The 16,769-nt window shown below is 37.4% G+C and overlaps 1 protein-coding gene across 1 annotated transcript in view; it reads right to left on the reverse strand.

Annotated features, from left to right (window-relative positions):
* LOC139977381 (uncharacterized) overlaps positions 1 to 16,503 on the reverse strand; it is a 212,008-nt gene extending 195,505 nt beyond the window's left edge. The window contains exons 1-9 of the mRNA XM_071986681.1: positions 16,183 to 16,503; positions 12,790 to 12,904; positions 10,434 to 10,521; positions 9,412 to 9,606; positions 8,286 to 8,394; positions 7,243 to 7,440; positions 3,107 to 5,110; positions 1,383 to 1,550; positions 934 to 1,021 (exon numbers count right to left, since the gene is read on the reverse strand). Coding sequence (XP_071842782.1) covers positions 934 to 1,021; positions 1,383 to 1,550; positions 3,107 to 5,110; positions 7,243 to 7,440; positions 8,286 to 8,394; positions 9,412 to 9,606; positions 10,434 to 10,521; positions 12,790 to 12,904; positions 16,183 to 16,252 — 3,035 coding nt within the window. The 5' untranslated portion in view covers positions 16,253 to 16,503. The remainder of the gene's footprint in view (positions 1 to 933; positions 1,022 to 1,382; positions 1,551 to 3,106; positions 5,111 to 7,242; positions 7,441 to 8,285; positions 8,395 to 9,411; positions 9,607 to 10,433; positions 10,522 to 12,789; positions 12,905 to 16,182) is intronic.
* Positions 16,504 to 16,769: the final 266 nt, after the last annotated feature.

The following is a 16,769-nucleotide window of genomic DNA, read 5'->3' on the forward strand; positions in this document are numbered from 1 at the left end:
TATGTTTTCAATAGAATACAGTTCAGTACAATACAGCACATTAAAGTACATTACAGTACAGTGCAGGACAGGAAAATACAGTTCCGTTGCAGTACTGTATTGTACTGCACAGTACAGTACAGTACTGTATTGTGCAGCACATTACAGTACAGTACAGAACAGTAAAATACAGTACATTACAGTGCAGTACAGTACAGTATTGTACTATAAGTTCACTATACATTGCTTTGCAAACCAAGACTCAGAGAAGTAGCACTATATTTGTCTTTTCTTTCCTAACACCCAAAAGTGCAAATTAGTATAAAATTTTGTATTTCTTTTTTCAGTTGTCTATAGCAATGCGAGTGCTAAATAAGGGGTTAATCAACGGTCTAGCGTGCGTTACTCACAGGATTAATGCACGATCAGGGGATAATGCAAGCGATGCACGAGGGCGGAGCCCGAGTGCATCCAGCGATAGCATTAACACCCGGAGTGCATTAATCATGTGAGTAACGCACGCTAGACCGTTGATTAACCCTGTTCTTTCATACACTACCATTTGTGTGGGGGAAAAATCATAAAACAAAACATTTTTGGTTACATATAACCAAAGATTTATTAAAGTGATGCCCCGTAATTTTACCGTGCGTTACTCACAGGATTAACCACGGTCAGCTGACCTGAATGGACCAATAGGATTTAGGAATCTTTACTAAGTATGAATGAACTTGTGTTCACTCGTACAATTTCTGCAAAAAGAACTACCGTAGTGTACACCATAGCACTACCTTGTCCATCAACAATACATGATATAACTTATATCAGAAAGGCAAAAACTTATCAGAATGTAATTTTCTTTCCAAGCATGCATATTTTATCATAGATTAAATCGATAACTACTATATAGCTGTCAAAATAAACAACTATACCAATTATTCAATTGTGTTGTACCTGTATGTGCCAGTAAGACAGATCTGTGGTGAAGCCATGGTACTGTTACATGAGTAACCACTTGGACATGGTTCACATGATGAAGAACCTGAAAATATGAAAAAAGAAACAGAAATTGTTTTAAGATAGGTGATAAATTACCACAACGTCTTGAAAAGAAACCAAGCACAGAATGAATCACACTGACTAATGTCTCCCTCTGGTCCATAACCCAATGTCAGCCCAGGTTACCAAGGGGGGGGTGCTACGTCTAAGACCTGTTTTTCCTTGCCATAACTTTCATCATCTCCAGGCCACCATCACTTGTTTCTAACAATCCATTAATAATCATTAGTGCTCTATTCAATGCAGGTTAATTGGTGCTTTACCCTGACAGTCTTATGCAACAAGTCTGAAATAGGTGAGATGATAATTCCTGAAGAATTCCTGAAAAATTCCTGAAAACCAACCTGTAGCATTAGCATATTCTCCGTCATAGCATGCTCTGCACTCTGTCCACCCTGCTTCACTGTACGAACCACGAGGACACACGATGGGTGCCAGGCTAGGACTGATGCACTTGTAACCCTCAGGACACTCTGTGCATGAGTCCAACCCTGTGTCATTGGCATAGTAACCTAAAGAGATCACACAATAATTAATTTAAATTAATTAATTATCTTGCCACATATTTTAGGTATCAACTAGGTTACCTAATATGGCACATAAAGAACAATCAGGTTACCTTAGTTGACATTAAAAGAACATGTTGAACAAAACAGAAAGCTTTCTTTGTTAATGGAGAACCAGATGACACCAATACTGTCAAAAACTAAAATATTAACCATTCTTTTTTTTCCAAGTCAGAATTACTTGAGTAATTAAAATAAACACCCACAGTGTGAACCAATCAATACCATCATTGTATCTTTTCTTTAATTCGACTATTGAATATTAATCTACATCTGAAAAAAAAACTTCAAACTACTAACAAAATGATTTTGTTTTACATAATTAAAGTTCACATTAATGAATCATTCATTATAGAAGCATACACTTCTATCATAATATGGATGATGCAAAGGCACTAGATGTGAGTGTTGCAATGATCGTGAAAAAAGATAGCAGATGAAAATGAATCTCTTTGCCCACTCCCCCCCCCCCCCCAGCCCCATTTTGTTCTCCTTCAAGCCCTTACCACATTTCAAGTTATGAGTTAGTACACGAAATTTGCAAAAGTCTTAAGCAGTTAGTTTCTACAGTAGGAAACTATGAACAAAGGGATATGAAACACAAACAGGTGCAAAAGCTGATAACATCGAATATGATGGTAAATGTAACCAAAGAGGCCTCACTCCTAATACCCTTAATACAGTACAAAAGTTCCAGATGATCCAACATTTGTCAAATCTAGCTTGTCATAAATAAGTTTTTAGCCACCTCTCTTCAAATGATGCTGTTAATGCCTCAGTTTACACTTAAGTTTATACTTATGAAGGTGAGATGAGAGGTCAAACATGGAGATGACAAAAAATGAATCAGTTAATAGATTTGGGACAATCCTCTTTGACATACAAAATAGTAATAAAAACAAGCATTAAATATGGTCAAATAATATCACTTTTATACCTTTCTTGTCACTGACAAACGAAATGTATTTTCCCTTGATGAATCAGTCATTTAAACCAGAAGGATCTTCAACGGTCCATGATTTAACTGTCTATTTTAACCCTCCCTAGTGAGTAGGAACAACTGGTAGAGTTTACAGAAGCTGAAGGAAAGTGCATTGCCTTGATGGAAAATTATACCCATTTTGGACATTGTAAGCATCCTGAGGTGGGGGTATATGACATTTAAGTTGTGGATAATCATGGCTGTGCATGCTAAAGATGGAATGATGGTGTTTAATACTTTGTACAAAGACAAACTTGCATGCTGAGTACATGCACAGTGCATGCTGGGTATATAGACATGTTGTGATAGTGTAATAGGCAGTGCATGCTGGGTATATACAATATGTTCTGATAGTGTAATAGGCAGTGCATGCTGAGTAGATACAATATGTTCTGATAGTGTAATAGGCAGTGCATGCTGAGTATATGTTCTGATAGTGTAATAGGCAGTGCATGCTGGGTATTTTATGAAACCTTTGCAGGTGGTGAGAAGCTGTGCTGATTCTTTTCTTTTTATTCACCTGTTGGACAGATAATTCTTTCAGGAGTTCCATCAAATGGACAATAAAATCCTTCCTGGCATTCTGTACAAGCTGCACTGCCATTAAGGGCATAATATCCTTTCGAGCAAATTGATGCCCCTGCCCCTCCTGGGCATTCATATCCTCCTGGGCATATCTGGCATGATGACTGAGCATCTAGACTGTAATATCCCGGGTCACAGCCGGTCATAGTCGAGGGAGAGCAGTAGAATCCCTCCGAGCATGGAGTACACTCGAAAGATCCAGTAGCGTTGGCATAGTAACCGTCAGGGCACTGGATTGGTTCGCTGGTACCATTCAATGGGCAGTAGAATCCAACATCACAGGGATTACAGACATTACTTCCATTGTTAGCATAGGAGCCATCGGGACACTCCATCGGTAGTGATTCACCTGTGCAGGCAAACCCTCCTGGACAGAGCAAACAGGAAGTAGCATCTGCAAAGCTGTAAAACCCTTCATCGCACTGTATCTCTGCAGTTGCATTACAATAGTTTCCACTGGTACAATGTGTGCAAGAACTGGCCCCCGACAGAGCAGAGTAGGTACCCGATGGGCATCGTTCTGGGTATGACAACCCAGGCAGGGGACACTCAAAACCAGGTTCACAGGGAGTACAGGTGTCGGACCCATTACGTGCATAGTACCCATCACTGCAGAGAGATGGTAAGGATCCTCCCTGGCACTCATAACCTCCTGGGCAAGGCTCGCAGACCTCCGAGCCTTGGTAGCTATAATACCCTCCGCTGCAAGCCGTCACTGAAGTTGGGGTACAATAGCTCCCCTCTGGACAAATGGTACAAGCTGAGGCTCCAGTGGTGTTAGAGTAATGTCCATCTGGACAAGGAATCTGTGCTGTAGTACCATTGAATGGACAGTAATGGCCAGAGTCACACGGCTGGCACTCTGAGCTCCCGTTAGTAGCGTAGTGACCCTCTAGACACTCCTCTGGGGTAGATCCTCCTCCTGGACAAGCAACCCCACCGGGACATAAATAACAGCTGGTAGCTCCACCTAGGCTGTGATGACCAGCGTCACACTCAGTTTCAATAGTCGGAGTACAGTAGAACCCATCAGAACACTGCGTGCAAAGCGTGAACCCCGTGGTATTAGCGAAAAAGCCGTCCGGACAGATAATGGGAGATGTGGTACCATCGACTGGGCAGTAATGACCGATATCACAGTCTGTGCATGATGAGGATCCATTGAGGGCGTAACTTCCCATTGTACACTCCGAATAAGAGCTGCCACCACCAGGACACTCGTAGCCTCCGGGGCACTCCGAGCAGGAGGTGGATCCTGCATTGCTGTAAAATCCGGGATTACAAGATGTTTGTGTCGTAGATGTGCAAAAGTAGCCTGCATCGCATTCAGCGCACTCGGTGTTACCGGTTCCACTAGCGTAAAAACCATCTGCACACTGTATGGGGTAGACAGTGCCATTAAAGGGACAGTAGTAGCCTTCGTCGCACAACTCGCAAGCTGAGCTTCCGTTATTTGCATAGTAGCTTTCCAAACACTCTACTTCTAGACTGCCACCACCGGGACACTCGTAGCCACCCAGACACTCCGAGCAAGAGGTTGCTCCTGCATTGCTGTAGAATCCGGCATTACAAGCTGTTTGTGTCGTAGACGTGCAAAAGTAGCCAGCATCGCACTCAGCGCACTCGGTGTTACCGGTTCCACTAGCGTAAAAACCATCTGCACACTGTATGGGGTAGACAGTGCCATTAAAGGGACAGTAGTAGCCTTCGTCACAAAACTCGCAAGCAGAACTACCGTTGTTTGCGTAGTAGCCTTCCGAACATTCGACAGGTGTGCTCGCACCTGGGCATTTATATCCTCCCAAGCAGGGGAGGCAACTTTCCGCCCCACTGAATGAGAAATATCCGGCCGCACAGGGTGATTGTGTGGTTCCGGTGCAGTAGTACCCAGCCAGACACTCTGTGCATGAATCCGATCCACTCGAAGCAGAATAAAATCCTGTAGATTGTTTCAGGTAAATGATGAGCAGAAGACAAAATGAAGATGGAGAAAATAATTTTCTATTTTCAAAAAAGTTGTTAGCAAAATAGATTCTTAACTTCATTTGTTTCTAGTCATACAAAAGCCAAAGACATGTTCTCACATATCTAACAAGTTTATGAGGGTTTAAATGTATGTCTACTTTAATTTGAAATATTTTAATATGTATCGGTACAAAGGAGGACAGACATGTGAATCTCGTTAAAATGCTTGTTATCATTCCACATGCTTGAAAACATTAAATGACTTCAGCTTTATTTGAACTACAAATTTCAAACCTTTAACATACCGTGCTAGATCGGAGTATGCCTTTGACTTTTACAGACAAATGAAAAAACTTGTAATACAGCCAAAAGGAATTGAGCAAAAAAAAATTGATAATGTACTCGAACGTACATTTCCTCTGTCCAATTTTGTGATTTCCAAACATTTTGTTTTCCTGCTTTCCTTTCAATGTTTTGGCTTTGACTAAGGACGGTCATACTTTTACAAAAAGAAGAAATAGTCGTAATGCATAGTAAACACAGGGATGTGAAAAGACTACTAGCTTACCTGACCAAGCCAAGATTGGATAATGGTATCACATTATCAACTGATATCATACATTTAAAAAGAAGACATGCCAAAGTCATGCAAGTGTCATGCAGTAGAAGGTTAATATGAGAACATGCAAAAATCATGCAATCACTATAAGATCATCTCATGCAAAAACCACTACATTCATAAATCAATTGATCATGCTGTTAAAATGTTAGTGAGATGTACAGGGAAATTTAATAGACAAAAATGATGGATTCTGCTTTCACTTAAAAAAAGACTGCTGTAACATCTTCCCAATTGTCTTTATCTTAGGGCTCTTGACTAAACCAAAGAGAATAATTTTTCACCTTTTCTTAGTCACTGAGGTTCATACCACGAAATGATTTTATACAAATTGTTAACTTAAATTTGTACCTCTTCGAGTTTGCCCATTTTTTCAAAAGTTTAAAATTCCAAATTCTATACATGCTCCAAATACTTAATACACATAACTTACGTTTCTCCTTGAACTATACTTACTTTCCTAACCAAATAATCCATGCAAAGGGTACCAACACAAATTGAGATTAAATTTTATTTTTTTTAAATAGGATCACAAAGCATCTGACAACAAGTCCATGTCATATTAATTCCATATGGTTAGAGTAACATGCACTTACATGCAATTACACACTTAACATACAAATATTCATGCACTTAGCACGCAATAGTCATGCGTGTAGGCCAAGGAATAAAGTTATTTGATATGGCTTAGTCAGATGCTATACTGTCTACAAACCCCTGCGTCAAAAAGACATGACTTTACATACAAATATTCATGCACTAAGCATGCAATAGTCATGCATGTAGGCCAAGGGATAATATTATCTGATATGGCATAGTCAGATGCTATACTGTCTACAAACCCCTGAGTCAAAGAGACATGACTTTACATAGTCATGCACTTACAGCAGCATACAATATTCATGCGTGTAGGCCAAGGGATAATATTATCTGATATGGCCTAGTAAGATGATATACTGTCCACAAACCCCTGAGTCAATGAGACAGGACTACGTTAAAGCACAGTTCTCACAAAATGGAAAATTTCAAAGTTTCAGACTTTCAATTGAGCTGATTGAAATGAATGACAATTCTTATACGATTATAGTACAAGTTATATTGCATCATCACAGTTCCTTTCTCAAACTATACATTTCATTAAAAATATTTTAGAAAACTTGACATTCCTATTTTTTCCTTTTATTATTCTTAACAAAGTCACAAAGTGATCAACTAAATGATCGGCGAAGAAAAACATCACAAAACTTTTAGTTGATTCCACGGATGCAATCGAAACAATAGATTTCATTCTCTTATTCATTTCTTTCATGAATAAGGAGTAGTATCCATCATAAGCCAATAAAATTATCATAAATATTTTAATTGTGTGATCAGTTTCCTTGGCTGTGCAATACTTAAGGGCCCCTATATAACGTTGTGTTATTGGACAACTCATTTATCACATATAGGATAAAATGACTTGTAGCAAGTCTAGAAAACACTCTCACCTGATGCACAATCTGAGCAGGAAGTGGCACCATCGTTACTATAGTAACCAGCCAAGCAGGCATTAGGATCTGCTGCTGGGTCTGAGCACTCATAGCCCTTGGGACAGGTGACACATGATGTCTGGGCGGTGTCATTTTGATATTCTCCACCTGGGCACCTAACTGGCTCGCTTAATCCATCTGTAGGGCATTCGTAACCTGAGAAAAATTGTAGAAGACTCGTTAGACGACGAACGGATGTTTATCTGAATGGCAAATAAACATAGCGGTGGATGCAATAATGGTGGAAGTTTTACAGAATAATGAAAGATATCATATAATGAGAATGTAGCTCCAGTAAATGACTGAAAGTATCTGGACAAGTATCATTTCAGAATAACTTTTATTTAAACACTCCAGAAAGATAGAAATTAAGGTAAGGCCTTTCCCGGTCCCTTTGAAGAGTGAATTCAGGAAGAAGTTTTGTGTTGATATATAAAAGGTCAAATCTCTGAGTGAGAGCTTTATTCGTATACTTAAAACAAGCTTTCAAGATATTCATTTTGAAAGTAGAATAATCATCTGGAATGTTCCTTTAAGGCTGATTCAATGATGACAATGACCCTCCTTCCAGATCTCTCTACCAACAATGCCACTATTTGCATTAAATTTCAACAACTCAATCAAAAACCATTTTTTCCCTTTAAATATTCAGGTACAGATCCAAGATGGCATAGCAGTGCACACACCCCCTCCCCCTCCCCTCTCTATCTGTCTTTCACCACCTTGCTTGAAGACTAAAATTGTAGACCCAATTTATAAATAGCCTAATTATGCCTCAGAATGAACCATTTCACAACTCAAATATTTTGTTATTTGAGGCCAGGGGGGGGATGAGGAGAAGGGCCCCAGACCCTCTGACATGGGTGTTACTGTGGCGGCAACCACCTCTAGGCTACACCCTCTTCATTTTAATATCCTGCATCTGGCCCTGATATTTAACTTCATTATCTACTTTAGATGTAACTAGAAGCATTTACATCTAAATTGGATAACTCCCTTACCTTTCGGACAGTCCAAGCATGAAACTGTTCCATTGGGAGCGTATGTTCCAGCTGAACAAGTAGTACATCCTGTCTGGAGGGAATCCACCTCTGTTCCTCCTGGACAGCTCTGTAAAAACAAAACATTTTCTCTTTACCTGTTACCTCGTTTTTGAAGAGCTCGTAAATTTAGAGGACGTTGCTTACAAATCAACAAGGGACCAGGCTCTTCTCATCTTACCATAGAATTGATTACGAGCTGGTAACTACATCAAACCCAAAACTGTTCCAGTGAATATGATTTGAGTTCCTCTCTTGATCAAACATGATGGAATAATTGATCTGGTATAGCATTCCATTTGAGTTCAGCGAAAGACTACACGACACGACGGAACACACAAAACTCAAAATTAAGCAAAGTTGGTGTGTTTGGGGTCTATTAAACACAACCTCTCAGTGTTTTTGCAGCATTTATCTATATAGCTAATATTAATTTGCTTTAATGCTGCAACAGGGACACATTTGTGATCCTCAACCAAGCATAAGAAGATTTTATGTGATCATAAAGGACTTGCAGTAGTTTGCAAGTGTTACCATGGCAACCACAAAACCTCTCAGTGTTTTTTACAGCATTTATCTACATAGCTAATGTTAACATGCTTTAATGCTACAACATGGACACATACAGGTATATGTGATCCTCAAACAAGCAAAACAAGATTTCATGTGTTCATAACGGAGTTGCAGTAGCTGGCAACTTTATTTTCATTTTCATCTTTTTCGTAGAATGTAGAACTTGTGAATGGAAAATTCCAAAGGAAGAGGAATTGGAGCAATGACATGAAAATGGATCAAAAGGGGATAATAACAAGCTGAAACGTTACTAATTTCTTGTACAGGCTGGGTACATTAAATCAGAATGCATATATTGTGAGGAGACAGGTAAAATGAAGCAGGAAAGTAAATAAAAGTCATTCTGCTTTTAAATATTTTAGCATATTTGAAAACCAGAGCTGCAGCTTTCAGTACTGTAGTTGAATGTAAAACTAGAGGCACACAAACTTGTGGAGAGATTAAGGGGAAAAAATTGGCTTATAATTGTTCTCATGATTAATCGTTAAGAATTAAATACGAAAGTAATCGTTACCAATGGCTGTTGGTAGACACTAGCACAGTAGAATCCACTCGGGCAGTCTGAGCATTCCATTTCTCCATCCAGGGAGTACTGAGGAAGGTCACATGATGTAATTTCACCAGTGGTACTGTTACAGGAGGACCCAGCAGGACAGAGGGTGCAGGTAGCCGCCCCTGAAAGACTGAAGTAACCAACCCCTGGACATGACTGTAGAGTAAGAAAAGACAATATATACATCCATTAAACAGAGATTAAACAAAGGCCATCTTGAAAGACTGAAGTAACCAACCCCTGGACATGACTGTACGATAAGAAAAGACAATATATATCCATTTTACAGAGATAAAACAGAAATTTTAACTTTTGAATAAATCTGCTCCATGAAACATTACTGTTAACTCAAACAATTCTTTTATGGAGGTTCCAACTTCCTACATCATGTGTCTCAGATATTATTGAGAATCAAATTAAATCTCTTAGAAAAGCTCAATCGAGGGATCTCAAGATGGCGGCGATTGAATGACCTTACAAATATTTTTGTCAATTGTGATCGCTTCTAGCACTTTCTGCTACAATAAGTTACATGATCACATCACGTCGAAAATCTTTAAATCCAAATGATTAATCCAAGGTCGAGTTTAGTGGTAGGAGCGAATGCCACCATTTTGGTATTGTTTTTTGTCACATGAACTTTGTACGTATATATTCATAAAGTCAGCGTTTGCGTAAATCTAAGGATCCATAGCTCTAAGATGAATGTTCATTAGTGTTAACTATAGTTTTGGGGCAACAATGGGAATCAGTAATCAAGATCAGTCAGCTATTCACTAATTGCCAATTGTTCATCCTTAATGCTATGGATATCTTCAATTCATAGGCAAGCTACAGTATTCATAACTGGAGAAAATCCACTTTACTATGTTAATGATTTAAATATTTCTTCTTGTCAGAGAGTTTTGTATTTGTATTTTTTTTTTCTAATTGTGCACTTTCTCTGTAAATATTATCAAAATGTCAGTGACCATTTACTATACCTGACAATCTGCCAGAGAGGATGAGCCATTCTGGGGATTATACTCGCCATCGCCACAAGCAGAAGGGGCAGTCGAGCCACCCAAACAGCTGGAAACAAAATTCAAAAGTTAATCCATTTATTAAATAAGCATTTGACAATTGTATTTTATATTTTTTTTTAAATTAATACTCAAACTGACAACTACTAAATACAAAATTACACAACATAATACATACTTTTTGTGTTAAATGTCTTCATCCAAAGTTGAAGAAAATTTAACTTCACACATAATACATTACACAATTTAGCTCAACTTTCTTTTAAGTAACTGTAGATCTTTGTGTTCCACAGCTAATCCAACATAAAACTTTAACAACCCTTTACACAATTATTTCTCACAAACAACAGGGAAACTAATCATAAAACAAGCAACGTTTCTGTCAAATTTATGAACCCTTATTCACTGCACTTTGTAATGTATTCTCAAAAAGGTTGTTACACATATTGACAGTTTTTTTTTTATATACATGTGAATTTGAATTCAATTTTGACTAGTCAAAATAATGAAAACTTATCAAAGATCTCCTTAAATGAATGTTAAAGCTGTTTTGAACTTGAAGAATTTCTCATATAAATCACATACTTTGCATACAGGTGAAATATCTTGACCAGAAGTTCCTAAACTAGATAGTACAGGAACTGGATGATATATTTTGTCTTTTTTTTTTTTCTTCTTTTAAAACATATTTAGTAGATATCTTGTCTCCAAGTGTCCAGACTATCTTTCCAAGTGTCCAGATTGTCTCTCTAAATGTCCAGACTGTCTCTCTAAATGTCCAGATTGTCTCTCTAAAGTCCAGAGTATCTCTCCAAGTGTCCAGAGTATCTCTCTAAATGTCCAGACTATATCTCTAAATGTCCAGACTATCTCTCCAAATGTCCAGATTATCTCTCTCAATGTCCAGACTATCTTTCCAAGTGTCCAGATTGTCTCTCCAAGTGTCCAGATTGTCTCAGTATAATGGTACGTCACCAATACATGACCAGTACAACATGATAGTAATTTATCATTAAATTATTCCCTGATAGTAAATTGTGGTACTATCAGAGATGAATTTAGTGTTCACAGTCTGTGTGTGCTATATTTCAGATTTACAAACATATGTAATATATACTTTTAATCCCATGGCACCCAAATTTATGTGAAACCCTCTGAGTATGCTTCTTACATGTAAAGTCGTCACAATGCACATTGCACAGACTGTCTTTCTTCCATGCATTTCATTATCATTAAGCAGTACTTTTTTGTTTTTCAATTGTAACCGCACAGTCCCTGACTTCACAATAACTTCATTCACTGTGAAAATTTGACAAGTTGTTTTTACTGTATACCATATAGTAGGATCTTGAGAATCCCCCCAGTTACCTGAAGAGGGCAAGGCGTGATGCGGAACCTGAACAAACACAATGGAATCAAGATAAACTGACTCTATAAGCCAGTAATCAATACCACCTCACTTGAAAGGCAACCTTTGAGATCATAAACTGACAAAGTTTACATCTGTTTCCTCAAGTTGCCAAGAGATGAGATTCTTCAGTTTATCCAATGCAAACATTCTTATCAGGTTTGTCCTTTCTTTGGAGCTATGGAAATGGGGAATGATGTTGTAATACTGAGTATTTGAAACGGTCTTAAATCTGGTCAAACAATTTGACCTATATAGCAAATATGCAGGGAGTGAAAAAATTAACAACGATGGCCGGCAATAATGGTTGTCAAAAGAATGACAGTACACACTGATGTGTGTGCAGTCACTGCAGTGTATGAGTACTGCTTATAATACAGTAGAATATATATGGCCTAGCCACCTAGCAAACTGTGAATTTAGTTACATTCAATTACAAACACATCTACTGTATCTATACTGCATTAGTTTACCCCCAAATAAAAATTATGACATTTCAATAGGGAATGTATTGAAAATAATTTATGAATAAAATTAAATGATTCATTATCATTTATTATGAAGTTCAAATAAGTGTGTTAAAATTATGTGACATGCTATTATCAAGATTATTGAGTTAAAAAATTAAATAATTAAATCAAGGCCTTCATGTTTTCGTCTTAGAATAATAACTAACGCTGTAATCATTAAAAAAAAGGTCAATTAGAGATCATACAAAAATTATTAAGTACTTTGTAAGATTAAAAAATGAATGAATCTGTTCAAAAAGATGACAATTACAGCTGTTTACATAAATATATATGGTGGCCAATTTAAACCACTAGTATATTTTAAGTGATATTCTGTGGTTTTGGTGATGACTGACCAAATTTGAAACGCTGCTTAAACGACACAAAAAACGAAACTCACTAATATCCTGGTGGGCATTCGATGCAAGAGGCTGCATCGGTGTCAAAATAAAATCCTGCCGTACAGTTGTTTAGGCATTCTGTCATACAATCACAGGTATGCGCTACTGAGAGATCTGAGGGGAAAAAATGTTGAAGGAAAACTTGAGTAAAACACATAAACACATTCTGAAATTGTGTGATTTATTATCGGGAAAAGGGGTGAGGGATGGAAAGAGGTTTGGGGTTTTATATGTGACACAGTTTAATTATGTCTCCAGGTATAAGGAGTTGTGTTATAGTACTTATCAAAATATTGCTACAGTACAGTCGGTAATATACAAAGTTGCACAGTGCTTCTATAACAAATAGGCCTAAGTTCTGAGGTACATTTATGATTTATTGTAAGCATTTCTTAGCATTCAGATGGTTTCTATAAATTTATATTACTGGTATTTTAGTGTAAAAATTTTCGCTAGAACTATTAAAGGCTTATTATCTCTTATAAAATACTATGGTTCCTGTGTACAAAAACTGCTAAGTATCTTGACACTTGATACACAGTGCTCAATTTGCCCATTTTGCTGCGAGGCCATACCAGACAAACTATTCCCTGTAAAATACACTGTACTGTATATCTTGAATGTATCTTGCTTTGATATCCCGGCATACTTGTGGAATTGTCTAAGCATGGCAGTTGTATGGACCAGTTTTCTCCTCTTTTTTCCTTTTTTTTGGGAGGGGGGGCTGTCAAACTCAATTAAGGAAAAAAGTTGAGACAAGTACACAAATATTTCTCTGTGGCTTTGAAATGTTCTCCTTGCTGGAGACATGGTTGTTCGAGGACAGGATAAATGAATTTGACATAGACTGGTAGAGCACACAGCATTGATTCAAATTTGTATTATAACCCATCTACATGACTGACTTGCATGTTGAAATGAGACAGGCTTGTGTAAGTATGATGTAAGTGAAGCAAATCACTTGGAAAAACAAAATCCAATAACATTTAAGCTTTTTCAAACATTCAAAACTTTATAGGAATTTTATCCTTAACATTCAGACACAATAAGAGCTTCATCTTGCAGTTGTTTATAAATGTGATTGTACTTAAAACTTTGCATCATTATTCCTAGACTGGCCAGGTAATCTTCACAAATAATTCAACTGTACACTTTATATACTCAACTAACTAAGCAATCTACATGGCCAAAAACAATCAACTGAGCTCCTTATTAGAGAGATGTAACTTAGAAAGTGGATTGGATTAACAGCAAATTTTGTGTGGAATAAATTTAATTGCATGTATGTATACATATATATTTGTTTTGTTTTTTATTTGCACATCCTTTAAATGCCCAATTTCATGATGGTTGCAAAATGAAATTTGAAAATTACAAGCCAATTACAGTTTCCCAATCATGTCATTTTCAGTCTTGACCCCAAATAGTAGCATGCTAGATATTTAACTATTTAATATCACTTAAAACCCTCTGCATGTTAGTTGTAATGAATCAACTTGGATATACTGTACTGAATGTGTAGCAAGTGGTATGACAGATACATATTACATTAATAAAGATCAACACACCAGAAGGACCAGTTTCTTCCTATTGGAACTCATCAGGCGAAGGTGGTCGAGTGGTACGGACTTCGGTGACACAAGGTCTGGGGTTCGATTCCTACCTTCGCCTGATGCGTCCAAAAAAGGACGAAACGGGTCGTGGAGTGTTATTTTCTGGTGTGTTGATCTTTATTAATATATATATATACATTGAGATAATCTTCTTTCTAAACAAACATGGATTTTTCAATGCATTTAATTTTGTATGACCTCGATTAATTCACTACACTTGGTCCAGTTCTGTGCAATTGTAGGTTCTTGGGCCCTATGTAATGTGTAAGACATCTACATTCCACTTAAGAGATTTTACAGTAACTATTGTGGAGGGGGATGAAGGAAGGAGGCACTCAGTTGGGCTGTGGTGAGGAAGGGGGAGGAGTGGGGAGGAGCAGTCTTGTGTAAATGACCTTTAAAATTTGTATCTTTTAATAGTTTGCAAACACTTTTTGTACATAATTGTTCAAAGTTTTCTACAGAGAAAAAGACATGTGTTGCCAGACTTGTATGTCAAACACCATACTTTGTTCCTCTCAATAATTCATACAACATACATGTACATTGTCACATTTTGATGAAGACTCAAAGCTGGCAAAAGTTTTTAAACTGCCTGTCAACTTACTGGGGGGGAAGCAAGAACTTGCATATAAAAGGAATTTTTCAAAGGTGTTGTATTAAAGCAAAGAAAGTATAAACCTACCGTATAGGTATAGATTAAAAGAGACTGTATTTATTACAGAGATGGACTTTAAAGAGACACTGACTTTCAATTGTAATCTATAGGACTAGAAAAAATAGACTTAAATGAAATGTTATCTTCAATTTTTATGATCCTATTTGATTTCTTGTTTCCAGATACTTTTAAAAATTAATATTTCCAATTTCTTCCAGAAGCGATTGCAAGAAACTAGGTAGGCCCCTATTTCCAGTTTCTTCCGTTCTTCCGGAACAAAACGAACTCTGCAGCAAGGTAATAGTTTTGTAATAAAATCAACAAATAAAGTTAGAGCCTCTGTTAAATAACCAGCCAAACACAGACATATTTTCAACTGGCATTGTATCCGGTGAATGATTTTGGCAATGCTTATTTTCATATTGCTAAGTCTATCTTGATTCTGTAGAACTTTAAAAACAAAGTGACACAGTGATGTGCCTTGGTCTTCTTGCTAATGAAAAAATTTACATGGATGCCTAGTTCAACCCTTTAGGCCGGACAAGGCATATGCCTTGAATTATGTTTATTCCTTGTATGGAAGGAAATGACACAATTAAATTGCAAGCTACATCGGTAAGACCGAAAGTAAGATATATACAGTACTATTCAAGAGAGTGGACCTAACACAGGCTAGCTAACAGGCCTAACGGTCTTGTGGAATATACGGACTCTTTAAAAAATCTGGCAAATTTTATTCAGCTAAAATGTTTAACAACAGATAACTAAATAAAAATATTGATTATTAATATGAAAATTGCATAGAACGTTATTATTTACACTGAGCTTTTAGGGCAGAAAGCTGGAAAAGTCGAAGTTAAAATTTGGCAAATACACATTTAGACTTTAACCTAAGGCCGGACAAGGCTTTCGCCTAAGTATGTTAGGCATATGGCTAAATTGGGCCTATAGATGAGTATGACTAGCCTAAGCCCGTCATTATCTCACTTCTAAGCATAGACCTAGTTATGCCTAAGGTAGGCATAGGCCTACTATTACTAGTACTACTATGTAACTTGATGTTATGGGCTATTATAGTACCACCACTCTGTGAAAAAAGTTTATGATGTTATTTTTCTTACCTATTGCACATATAACTGAGATGAAAATAAAAACATGGAAGCATTTAGGTATATTCCATAACATATCCATGAATGTTCCTAGTCCAGTCCGAAATCGGTGGACGACCACCAATCTTCGGATCGAGACGGATGATCAGCTTCCAATGAGCAGTTCAATGTATTTATCGAATATTCATCCGAAAATAAACCACATTTCACAACCGTTCCTTTTTAATACGATGTCAAAAATATGGAGACCTTGTTCAAAAGGTTTTTATATCACTCTTTGATAAATTCCCGTGATAACTAATTCGACGTTTATAGTATACGCAGGTTAATGCCTTTCTGAGAATGAGTTCCTGGCACAATCCGTATGCTGTGGGTCTTAGCATTCAAACACAATATATGAACGACCACATTATACACGGTCCAGCCGTTTCAAACAAGTGGAGTAATCTCTGATCAGCCACACAGCAGGTGCACCTTGGAAGAAAGGTTACCTGTCTTAGTACCTTATGCTAAGAGATTGTAGTCAAATGTACGTATCATTATCACTTCTTTAGTTCTCATAGCATAAAGAGTTCTTGTTGGGCCTACATTGACACTGA

This window comes from Apostichopus japonicus, chromosome 12 (assembly GCF_037975245.1).
Source record: "Apostichopus japonicus isolate 1M-3 chromosome 12, ASM3797524v1, whole genome shotgun sequence".
In the NCBI taxonomy this organism is placed as follows: domain Eukaryota; kingdom Metazoa; phylum Echinodermata; class Holothuroidea; order Aspidochirotida; family Stichopodidae; genus Apostichopus; species Apostichopus japonicus.